Source organism: Leuresthes tenuis, unplaced genomic scaffold (assembly GCF_036924035.1).
Source record: "Leuresthes tenuis unplaced genomic scaffold, fLeuTen1.0.hap1 SCAF_12, whole genome shotgun sequence".
NCBI classification, from domain to species: domain Eukaryota; kingdom Metazoa; phylum Chordata; class Actinopteri; order Atheriniformes; family Atherinopsidae; genus Leuresthes; species Leuresthes tenuis.
The window spans coordinates 18,972,840-18,985,624 of NW_027325366.1; the positions used below are offsets into that span (position 1 = coordinate 18,972,840).

Here is a 12,785-nt window from a genome sequence, read left to right on the forward strand (position 1 = left end):
AGCCCTTTCAGGGATGTTTGCTTCCTTGACCAGTGGGCCTGCAAACAAGAGCTCAAATCAGTCTAAGTCATGGTGATTATCTGTATTATTTGCACTTGATAACATACCTAAGCTGCTTCACCTCTTAGTTCTCAGACTTCTCACTGTTTAGATGCATTCCTTCACAAGAGTTTAAATCTACACTCATGGGTTTCTAGTTCACAATGTCCTTTTCTGTGGAAACATGTTTGGGTTATTGTAAGGTAAGTTTAGTTTCATAGTACAGAAAATGTCCTTCTAATTTACACGCCCAACATCTGCCGGTAGCTCATTATGGTTCAGTGCAACTCCTTTCCTGTCTGAGTGCAAATTGTGTATTCATCATCCAAACAATGTCCTAAAGCGTGGCCTCTGGTAAGATACTGTACATTTATTGAGAAAGCGGTTTAAACCTGGGAATCATCGGGTGCTGTGTTTGTGACCGTACGCCAGAGCTTGTCGCTGAATTTCCAGGCAGTTTTCATAGACTTGTTCAGTTTGCTGTTGCTGTTGAAAAGAAAAGAAAACGGAGAAAAAGAAAAGAAAAACTTGATATCAGTCTCAGCCACCCGGTGTGTACAGATTATTCACCGATAAGTTGAAGATAAGGAAGAAACATTTCCTGTTTGGTATTTCCAGCTTCCATGATGTCGTACTAATCTCTCTGGGGGTTTTTAGGGCGCTGGCAAAACCGTCACCTATTGAACTTTGTGGATTTTGAGGGGTGTTTAATTATCTTGTTGTAAACTCATTTCTCTTTTCTCCTCCAGACCCTTTTGCACCTTGTGTGATATTTGCCTTCAGAATGGGATGTTATCAAATTAAATATTCCCCCATCTATCAACTGCATCACCTGCCCACAGTTTGATTTTTTTTTCCATCTTGTTGCTAAATAGTAGGAGACGTTGAGCTCACATCATATCCTGTAGCCATTTTTTTTTCTAAGAACACTGAATAACCCTGAGTCCAGGGGACTATTTTAAACTGAGTTCTAAGCTGAATTTTCTTGTGTTGACAGCTCTTCTACTCTCTCTTTTCCATTGATGTTTATTTAGGCGTAGCCTTACAGTAGGACAGTGCTCCACTTTCACAGTCGGATGTGGATTTCATTTCTCAAAAGGTTTTCCTGTAGTTCTAGTTCTAATTCACCTACATTAGCTATAGCGTGAACAGAGAAAACATCTGCCTTGTAACACTTCTAACACAACAAATGTGAAGCGCAGTTAACTGCGTAGTTGTTCTATTTACCATTTCAGCAGGAGCAGATTGACTCCTATTTCTGTAAAAGAGGACAAGCTTCTTGTTAATGAGTGTCAAGCACAGAATCATGTTTTTAAAAAAAAAAAAGAAAATCTCTGGAGGCAAATCAAACTTACTCTGGTTGTTTGCGGACGCATCTCAGAATGATGAAAACTGATACAAAGGTCATAAAACAAACGGAAGGAACAGCAACTGCTACAGCGATCAGTTGATCAAAGTTTGCTGCGTCTTCTGTGGAGGGGGGAAAATAAAGAGCATTACATTTTTCAGACTAAATGTGTCTAACAGAAATTTGGACTCTGTCATTATAAACACAAGCATCTCCGTGTGCAAAATAAGTTCCCTTTCACAAAGGAAGCGGAGGCAATGCTCGTGTTTCCTGTGGTCTCTCAAACTCCTATATCTGAGCCTGAAACTTGACAAGCTTCATCCTTGAGAAAACTGAGTGCCAGTGAGGAGAGTTATCTACACCGAAATAGAATGCGTCCTCAAAATTTCGGTTTTACAGGGTGCAGATGTAGCATTGTCAGTTAAACCGCAGTTGAGTTAAGGCTCAACTCTGTTTCTGTTGAAGCCTTAAAGAAAGTTACTCTGTTTAATCTGTTGTGTGCATTTGTGTAAGTGCGTGATAGCTACTGTAACATAGTAAGCGTTTGCCGTCTTTAATAACCCATGTACTTTGATCCCCTGTATACCGCTACTCCGTCCTGTTCCCACAGAAAATGTGCTTTGTGGGATTTAAGGATTTTGCACACCTGTTAATACAAGCTCCCAATTCTTTTGATGGACTCCCGTCTGTGTGGTCGTCTCACATGAGTAGTTTCCTGCATGGTCCTTCTTGGCCCTCTTTATAATGACTTCATAGAGGTTGCTCTTTAAATTTGGCTTTTCTAAATGTAGGCTGAGAGCTTTTTCAAAGCTGTATATACTAGTATTAATTTGCGGTCTGAAGGCAAACAGGTTTTCTCCATTCATTTTCCACGTCACTTGACTGAGCGAGCTGTTCGATTCGTTGTTACAGGACAGAGTGACCGTGCTGCCCGTCATCTTTGAGATTATATTTGCCTCTGGAAAACAAAACAAAAATGGTTATATGAGAGGCTTCATTTTAGGCTTTCACGCTTTCATTTGATAAACTTGTTTAGTTCAGGAAGCAGGCTCAAAAGGCAGCCACAGCGAAACGCAGATTCAGAGGCCATAGACAAAGCACACAGGACACAAAGATAAACCCTGAGGTGAACAAACGAGCCATCTGTTCTCTGGCTTTGTTAATAACTCAGTGAGACATGAATGTTTACCGAGTCTACACAAGACTGGCTGATTAAGTAATGACAGATCCCACTACTCAAACAAACCGATCTGTACTGGGAAGCTCTATCTACCCTTATTGGCACTGTCCCTTTATTTGACTTGTTTGATTGATGATACCACTGAGTTTGCCTCAGACAATAACGCAATTGTTCTCAATATGGAACATGCCATGGTTTTGATAAACTACAGTGAGGGCACACGTCACTTTCTGGTCTTTTTGCTTTTGATCATGGATTTCAGTTACTTGTTTGACAAGTAAACTCTTCTCTGCTCCCTGTAGCAGGAAAGCACATAAAACAATACAGCCTGTTTTATTAGTAGGTTTACTGGCCACCCAGCAACCCCACACGTCTTGTTTTTGCTACTTCACCCGTATTATCTAAAGTGTTTCTATTCTTTCTAAATGTGTCTGCTCAAGGCAGTGAATGCCTTGTTCCAGTCAACATCTGTTGTTGATCTTGTACACAAAGCTTAATATCCGTCTCTCCCTCACCTTTATTCTATGCCATGTGCATGCATTTACTGGGATTTTAAGCACTAATTATTCACTTCCAGCAGGAACAAAGCTCCACCCTGATAATTAGAGTAGACATAGAGTAGAGAAAGATCATATTAAAATAAAGCCCTAGCATAATGCAAACCCTGCAAACATACCCAAAACCTATGATTTAGGGAAAAAAAAAGCATTTTACCTTTTGTACACATGATTAATGGCTTAAGTTATAGACATACAAGGCAAAGCAGGAAACGGCAAGTCTGAGTCAGTCTAAAGTTAAGATACTCTTCAGGAAAAAAAATACAAAGAAAGGCATCCAGGTTGCCTAAAATATATGTCTCAGACTTAAACTTCAGAGTAAAGCCATGAGAACATTCTTACCAAACTAACTCGTCAGAGCAAATGAACACTACCTGATGGCCAAAAAATGTAGAAGATGCAGCATATCACAGTGCTGTTGATGCCCAAATATCTAAAGAAGTGCACCATCCCGCCTAGAAACAAAGATCATTTCAATTTGAGCTGTAGACATTTTGTAGACGGTATTTATGCTTTTTAAAGCTTCACTGACATTCAACGTTTTGAAGACTTAACCTAGATACAGCATGGTAAAAGCAGCCCACTTCCTTACCTGGACTGAGTGACAGTAGCAGTTTGGTCTCCTCTTGTTCTAAGTCTCTAAACTGCACTTGTGGAGTTACTGAGGCAGGAGGACACACGCTAATTTTATATAGTAAAGAAAAGTGGCACTTAACTCACACCATCTCCAACTGACAAAGGTGCGTAGTTAGAAGATTAAACTTGACCAGAGCCCACACATACCACAGAAATTCTTTTCACACAGGAAGTGAGAATCTTGTTGATCTGTTGATGTGAGGCACTTTTTTGTGGCTGCAGAAGATGTTCACAGTGTCAGTTTACTGCCGTATTTATAGAGCACTCTGTGAAGTAATGTTCCACTCATACCACCTCCAGAGTGAGAAAATCTGAATGTTCATTTTCTTTGTACTTGTTTGAAAATCCATCTGCTGACAGGTTACTCTCTGGATTCGGCTCAGTGTACTGGTGAAATGACATAAATGGGAAGTGCACCTTGTGACTGTGACTGGCAGTTTGCCAGATTATCCCCACACCATTTTGTTAAAAAAAAAGCTAAATGAGTTGTTTGTTGTTGAATTTTAGATAAGAACTTGCATCGTGGTGCAATAAGCGAACAGGCTAGTTTTTCCTCTTTGCATTTTCCCAATGGTGGTATTGTTCTAGTGTGTGTAGGTCAGCTACTGTTCAAACGAGCAAGTATGTAAATAAAGTTTATGTGCTGGTGCTGGTGTGACTTGGCTAGGCCTGGCCATCAATCTGATTCTGTAAAAGGGTTCATTGTTAGGATACGGTGGGAGGAACTGGAGTCACAAAGTCTGCTCAAATGGTTCGAGTATCAGGAGAAAGGAGAACCTTTCTTGTTGTAAAAGTTGTACTCTGTAGAATGCACTCAGCACCCATTTCAACTTTGTAGCTATGATCTAGTGATCTCGTATTCATGTCATTTCTTCAAGTAGTCCTTAAGAATAGTTCTTCAGGCTTCCTGAAGGACATCCCAAAGCTCTTCTTTGGATGTTGGCTGCCTTTTGTTCTGTTCTAAAGTTGAGGTCTGGGTTCTGTGGAGGATTCATCCCCCCATAAGACTCGTTGCCACTGGTTTTCAGTCCAGTTCTTTCACAAGAACATCACTATCGGATACTGTTCATCTGCTGTAGGCAGTTTTCATACCTTACACTTATTTTGTCTTCCACTCGTCTAGTTTCCTACATTTTTCAGAAACACTGCACACCATGCCAAGACATGTCAAGTTTTTTGCTAATTGCTCTTTGGGAGCCACCCTGTGGGAGCAAAAGTACTATTTTGTCTGTCTGTCAAAATGTGTTAAGTGATTTAAAACTAAATAGTTGGAACAAATTATGTGTTTTTATTACAGACTTCTAGAAACAAAGTGCCTCAAGATACAATCTAAAGGTGGTTCTTTGCTAAATTGTCTGTTATCAATAGACTCAACACTGATTCATCCCTTGAGTTAGGTGTCTTTTTTATGCTTTAATGATTTATAGGTCAGTGTTAGATGGCTCAATCAACCAAAACAACACGTTGTTCTGAAAATGGTCAGTGTCAAGAAAAATGTTGAAAGATCTTCAGAAAGCCTGGAGATCTATGTTTCAAGACCACTTTAAAAGATTACAAGCAAGTCTGGCTGCTTGGAAGCAAAATATAAAGTGATGAGGGGCCGCTCAAGACTTTTACACAGAACTGCATATGTATACACCTTCACTCTAAGTCCAAGTTATTAAATCCCACATCAAATAATTCATATATCACCTAAACAGCTGTAAATATAACCAGAGCACATCTGACGCAGATGCATTGTGCTCATCTAAATTTCTGGCTACATGTAACCCAGTTGAAGAGCACACTTTGAAAACAATCATTACATATTCTACATTCTAAAGAACTGTAAATTCAGATAGTTACCAGAATTAGTCCACATCCCTGCGTTTACTGTAAATTCTTCTTGTTGAGAAATTGGGTTTGATTAGACAACATTTAATGCCCTCTTTCAGAAGATTATTAAAGATGCTGTTATATTTAAAGATATATTTCTGTATGTAGTGATCATTAGTAGTATGTGGCTTGGCTGCTGTCAACAGTAGTCAGAGCGCTATCAGATTAGAGAATTACAAGGTTTCCTGACAGGAAATCCAAATCTAATTGCTTTTCAGACAGGAGATGTGTCAAGAGCAACTTCTTTACTCTTCTCATGCAGCACTGATGCTTGGGGAGGGCCTTACGGCCGAAACGTTGATCAGTGAATTTCAACATACTTACTTTCCAGTAAGGTTTTTTCTAAATAATTTTAAGCCACCTGAAATAACTTACAACTCCAAACAATCCCAGCGCTTCAAGCAAGAGCCTCATGCTGTACATTTTTGCCACGTCAATCCTGCACCAGACAGTTGTTTTCTTTGCCGCTACGCATTCTCAAGTCACACCCATACTGTAAATATACTGTAGATGTGGGGCCAGGAAAATGTTATGATCACTTTTTTTCCTGATGCTTGCTTTGACTGTTGGTGTAGTATCTTTTAAGGGCTTCATTTGGTTGGATGAAAGTCACCACTGTAATGTAACAATTGACTTGCCTTCATGTCCTCACTCACCAACATTTATCTGACTACTTAAGTTTGTTCTGTTTCCTCTCTGTTCTCTCTTTCATTGCAGGCATCTGACTAAGTGTAACTGCTGAGCACAAAGCATTATGTTGAGTCAAGTGCCAGCATGATAGAGAAGGAAGGAGGAGTTCTGGTTTCATTAAGGACAGCTACTGTTTAGGATGAAACGCTTGAGCTTTTTCAGGGTGAAGATGGACTAAACCCCTTTGCTCAGATCTGTTCTGGGTGATGCTTTCTTTCATTGATGAAGGAAATGTTAAGTTTCAGGACACTTGGTGCACCAAGATGGCTTCAGTTGTGAATTGGTGACTCTATAAAAATAAATGAATGGAACTGAATCTAATTCAGCAGATTCGACAATGAAATATTGCAGATGTCCGTACTGATGTATTGATCACTCAGTCATTTTAAAAGGCCAACTATTTAAATTGTTTTTTTGTGTTACTTTTTTTTATGTTATAGATTTACACAAAAGAAAAAGGGGGATTGTTATGCTTGTCAGCAACAGGTGATGCATGTTTCTGCACCCTGAATATTTAACTGATAGGTTCCATCCAGTTTTCCATCCAGTTTGTTGACCTAAAATGGTTCCCTCTGTTACTACTGAGCACACCTACTCCTTATGTGCCAACCTCAGCTCAGTTATGGTCAGACTTCAAACAAGGGGCATACCGCTCTCTCTCTCCCTCTCTCTCTCTCTCTGCTACACCTTCCAGCTTTCTAACAGTGCGTCAGCTGAGTTTTATTAATTTGTTTATTCGATGTTTCCCTCGACAAAACTTTACAAGACAATTACTAAAGTATTATCAAATATCAAAAATATTACTCTCAAATCATTTTCCACAAAAATCCACATGTGAGCTTTTTTAACATTTGGAACCGAGAGCATTGCATTTGTTCGGTACAGTTTACCCTAGAGATTACAGTTTGTTTGGTAACAGCGCATGCAGGGTAGAACTGACCTGAGGCATATCGTTTTATCAAAGCCTTTGCCATATATTTTGTTGAATACATTATTTACTTCTGTATGTTATTTTGCTTCTTCTACTTATGTACTTCTCCAAACTGTGCAAAATAGGATGAAATTCAAAAAACAGGGGCTGAATGGGTGGTGTGATGTTTCCTCATGCATGCATGGGTTCTCTTGGTATTACGATTTCCTCCCACCATCCAAAAGCAAGCATGTTTGCTTATTTAGTGAGTCTAAACAGAGTCTAAACCTTCTTGTGAATATGTTTGTCTCGTTTGTCTCCGTGTTGGCCCTGAAATGGACTGGCAGGCTGTCCATGGTGTTCCCCGCCTCTCCCCAGATGGTTGGGATGGGCTCCGACGCCTTGTGACCCTGAACTGGATGAAGGGAATACAGAATTGTGGAGAAAGGAGGGGAAGGCCTGAGTAATATTTTCTCTGCAGGCTTCCAATTAGAATCTTAGCTGTAAATCTCCACCTTGGAATGCAATGCTGTGACAGTCGTTATTTTTTTATTTTTTGAAGTGTCAGAGTTTTAGAAGAATCAAAGAAATCAATCATCATTTCATAATGACCTCAGTTTCAATATATTCCACATTAGCGGCCTGAAAACATCTAAAGTAAACATTAGTATTTATTTCACGATTCTTTTTTACTTTTTGTAAATCAGTGTACATTTGACTTCATTCTGCTGCCTTTGCATATTCAAAAACTTAATTTCATACCATTGAGTTATATCTCACACTTAGTAAAACAGCTATTTTCAGGGAATTGTGCGTTGTAACTTCTCCCTTTCTTCGACACAATGGGCGCCACTTCATAATTCTATGCGCTCTCCTGTAGCGCCCTCGGGTGGTCTCACAGTGCAACAGCACAAGAATTTTACTGCCGTGCTTTTAATCTGGGAAATCAACTGGTGAGGCTTCATGGTGATATCAGTGACTCAGGAGGAGGAGCTTTTCATTAATTAATCCGAGGATCAGTGAGGTCTGGTATGCTGTCTTTAAGTTGAAGTGTGCAATTTACTTTGAAGCGTATGCACTGATTAAAAGATTTACCCCATGCTGATGTTGTGTTTTTCCCTTAGATGGTAGAAGTGTTCCTCTTAGAAGTATTTTAACTTGCTGAACTAACTATAGAAACTTTTTATTGCGCACAAATGTCTTAAGTTAAATAATTAACTCGGCTGTGTCATCATTCATACATTAAAAGCAGTCATTTTAACTGATTCATAAGGAATCCAAACTTTAATAAGCCACTTGTTTAAGCCAGAACATTCAGTCAAATGGTTTGACCTCTTTTTTGTGTGCTTGTTTCTCATAAATACAAATTAAATTGTAAACCCATCTCAAGCAAAATTAGAGGCATTTAACATTTTTAGGGGCTTCTATATGTGCTTGAATTCATTTTGTTTTTAAATCTGTCCTATCCTTTGTAAACCGGATTGTAACCCAATAAATAATTCTTTAATTCTTACTTTTGGGATTTCTCCGCGTTCATCTTTTGCTGAAAAAAACAACAACAAATAAACCAAATCCAATATTTTTTCTTTGGGGAATAATCTCCAGCCATCGAAAGCGAGAGCATTACGAACCAAATGTGTTGATGTGTCCAAGTGTGTGTTTGTGCAGAGAAAACCCAACACCACACTTCTTGACCACGTGTGACTTTTTATTGCGTTGTTTCACATTCCAAAAGAAGATACTTCCACACATCTATCAGCAAAGAAGACTACAAGTTAGTAAAAAGGATTTTTTCTCCAAATATTAATAATGTCTTCTTACAAACATACAGGCAATGCAACAGTCTTAAAATACAAAAAAAACATACATTACCAGTCATATTGATATACAAAAGAACCAGCATCATTCTTTGATCATAATATCGTTGCATGCTGTAATGAGTCGCTGCATGGGATCACAGGAGGTGAGGAGATTATGGGGGTCACAGTGGGGTCAAAGTCGCCTCCCCTCGCTGAGTTTCTCCCGAGCCGTTTGATCATACCCCCAAAATCAATGCTGTGAGGAGTGTCTGATGTAAAGGCACATGTTTGAGCATAAATCTGCATAGTGTATGTGTGCTCGAGTCCACAAACATGCCATTTTTTGCATCATTCTTACAAATAATCACCTCAGCTTTATTGCAGTGTTTTATGGTTTGTGTGTGCACAGGGTTTACATACTGAAACAAAACTATCAAAGAAAAAAAAATGAAAATAAAGGGGGCAAAACACCAAGTTCACATGGGTCTGAGAGCATTGTAACCTCTTTCTACAAACATTGACATTTGGAGACTGTACATTTACAGATAAGGCACAGGAAATCATACAGTTTGACTGCACAAAGCCAGAGAATGTGTCGATTTGTAATAAACCCAAGGAAAACCTAAAAGCACTTCATCTTAAAATAATGATAAGGCTGCATGGGCTGTCTTTACTTTGTTGGGTTCGTGAAATTTAATCAGCCCAATCACATTTAAAGATCTTGTGTTTCCTCAAGGTAGTAAAATAAAAGCAGCAGCTCTGCACATTATGGACATGAAACAGGGCGTTGTGTACAGTGAGCTGATCCCCTGGATGCTTGTTTCTCTGAATTTGTTTGCATGTCACAACTGTTGATTTTTGTTGTGGGGTGGGGATCTGGTCGCATAAAATCAAGTCGAAAGATTTTTTTTTTTTCGCACCCAGGTCAAGGATGCTTGTTTTCATTGATGAGCGTGGTTTCTTTTATTGTCTCGCTGCCAACAATACTTTGTGCTGATGGTGCACGATCTTTATCGTCCGGACGCCTGTTTGTACAGTGCGAAAAGAGAGGATTTGGCCTGAGGTCACTACTATAGTTCATTCTCTGATAGGGCTAAAAGAACCCTGCTCTCTTCCATGGACAGCTGATATCACAGCACACAGATTTCTTAAAGGCTACATAACATAAGCAGATCTAAATTGAAAAGATGTGGAATCACATTGAAAAAGACATTCAACATGTGGTCTTCTTTTTTGTTCTTTTTATCCCCTCACTAGCTCAGATCTGGCTGTGCCACCTAGTATATAAACATGAAATGGAGACAAATGCTCTGAAACTGATGCACATCTTTCCTCAATCGAAAGGAATCCTGTGTAAATGATGCATAGATGAGGTGTTATGAGGGTTAAAGGCCTAGCAGAATTGAGACTTCTGAATGTGCAAAAGAGGTACGCTCATCTCAACCTGAAAATGGGCTTTTCTTCCTGTTTTCTAAGAAATGTATACCTGTAAAATGTGCTGGCAGTGCTGTGTTTTCTATGCAAGAGCCCTTTCACCCACAGGGCTTACAGCTAGACACTGCACTTGCACTATGTAAGTGTCTGAATGGGAATTAAAATCAGTGCCTAACTACGGAGAAGTTACTGATTTGCAGACACACAAGTACAACTCTCTTTTCCCTATCTACTCAAACCTCATGTAAAAATGTGTGTTCCTCCATTGTATATGATTATAACTCTTTCAATAGAAAAGATGTCTAAAAATTGAACATGGATTTTCATCAGGTATAAACACCCCCCTCCCTCCCTTGCATGTGTCCTTTCCATAATGTTTTTAAATACAAGAACACGCTTGATAAAAAAAAGCTACCTCCCCCCTCTTTAACCTCTACTTTTTATGATGTTTTATTTTTATCACAAACACTCAGATCTTTTTTTGTTTTATTTTTATCTCTTGTTGGAAGTCTGTCTTTGAGCTTTTCACTTGTCCCTGTTGATTTTGTTTTTCATCTGCTTTTTGACCTGCCTGTTCGAGAGTGTGCATTGTCTTGAGTTAGGTGTGTGTGTGTGTGTGTGTGTGTGTGCGCTCTCTTGTGTCGAACATTTTGTGTGTGCAGGTGTGCATGTGCTTTCTCTCATAGCTTCATACAGTGAGATCGTCTGACCTTGCCCTGCTGCTGGCTTTGCTCATTCGGCTCAGCGGTCTGTTGTCTTCTATCGTATCTGTGGCCTCCATCTCTGCCTCAGTTGGAGTTACTCCCTCCCCGTTCACAGCTTCCTCTACCTCCACATCCTCATCCACAGCTTCCTCCACCCTCTCTGCTTCCACCTCTGGTGGCTGCACTTCCTCAGCCTCTTCCTCGTGTAATGTCACCCCCCCTGTCTCAGTGGTCTGGGCATAGGAGGGCAGAGTCTCATCATACACCTTAGAGATGTCCTCCATGGGCAGAACCTCCTCCGCCTTCTCCTCCAGCCCCTGGAATGGTGGGGCCCCTCTGCCAGCCTCCATGCCAACCTCAGCCAGAGGATACAGGTGAGTTACAGGGGGGGCTTTCTCCTCTTCCAGCAACCTGTAGCCCTTTGCTCTCTGCAGAGAAGGAACTGCTAAGGCGTGCAGGCACTTCCCTTGTGGCAGGGTGGCTGACCCTTCGCCTTGGGCTGGAGCTGGAGCTGGGGCTGGCTTACGAAAGACAAAGCGAATTTTCTTCAGGCCCAAGTGGCTGATCTCCACAAAGTTGAGAAAGAGTGACACACAGGCCACTGCCAACATGAAGATGATGAAGACGGTCTTCTCTGTTGGGCGAGACACAAAGCAGTCCACCGTGTTGGGGCAGGGCCAGCGGCTGCATTTATAAAGTGGCAGGATGCGAAAGCCATACAGGAAGTACTGGCCCACCACAAAACCCACTTCAAACAGTGTCTTGAAGATGATGTGGCAGATGTAGGTCCTCAGCAAAGTGCCTTCTAGCCTGAACTTCTTGCTTCCTTTGGTGCTGGTCTCCTTTGTGGTGCGGACACTTCCCTGGTCAGGAGCCAGAGGGAGACGCTCCTCACTCAGTTCCTGTTGCCGGCTAAGTTCTGCATCCTCGCGCTCTTTACGTTTTTCCTCCATGTGGACATGGTGCACAGCATGACCCACGTACACTAGAGATGGTGTGGACACAAAGATGATCTGCAGCACCCACAAGCGAATGTGGGAGATGGGGAAGGCCTCGTCATAGCACACATTCTCACATCCAGGCTGCTGCGTGTTGCAGACATAGTCAGATTGCTCGTCACCCCACACAAATTCTGCTGCTGTTCCCAGGATGAGAATACGGAAGATGAAGAGCACCGTGAGCCACACCCGGCCGATCACCGTAGAGTGCTCGTTAACTTCCTCTAAAATATTACCCAGAAAGCTCCAGTCACCCATGATCGGTCCGTAGCACTGCAGAATGAAGGGTGGGGTAGGGAGGGACACGAAGGGTGCAGTCAGACAGGGAGGGTGCAGAGGGCAGGACCGACGGGGAGGGGAAAAGAGAGCGTGAAAAGTAAGCTTTGCAGCAGAGAAAAAGTCAAACTCCAAAAGTCTTGAAAATCAGAATTATAGTCGCAATTGGATGCATCTGCACATGTTTGTCGAACATGAGCTTTCTAAAGAGCTTAAAAAAAACTTTCCATGACTGAGTCCATTTTGTTCCCATTATATAAAAAACATTTAGAAAACAAGAAATTATGCGATCAAATGAAAACTTGTAGCTGTTTTAAATATATGTATGTATATATCTTC

At 40.8% G+C, this 12,785-nt stretch overlaps 1 protein-coding gene across 1 annotated transcript; it reads right to left on the reverse strand.

The window, feature by feature from the left end:
- Positions 1 to 391: 391 nt before the first annotated feature.
- Positions 392 to 12,431, reverse strand: LOC140319342 (gap junction alpha-8 protein-like). Its single transcript, XM_072396942.1, is given in 8 exon segments — positions 392 to 525; positions 1,267 to 1,297; positions 1,395 to 1,509; positions 2,034 to 2,345; positions 3,499 to 3,636; positions 4,420 to 4,423; positions 7,013 to 7,019; positions 11,179 to 12,431. Coding segments are annotated over 8 exon segments (1,944 nt in total). The 5' UTR covers positions 12,429 to 12,431; the 3' UTR covers positions 392 to 438.
- Positions 12,432 to 12,785: the final 354 nt, after the last annotated feature.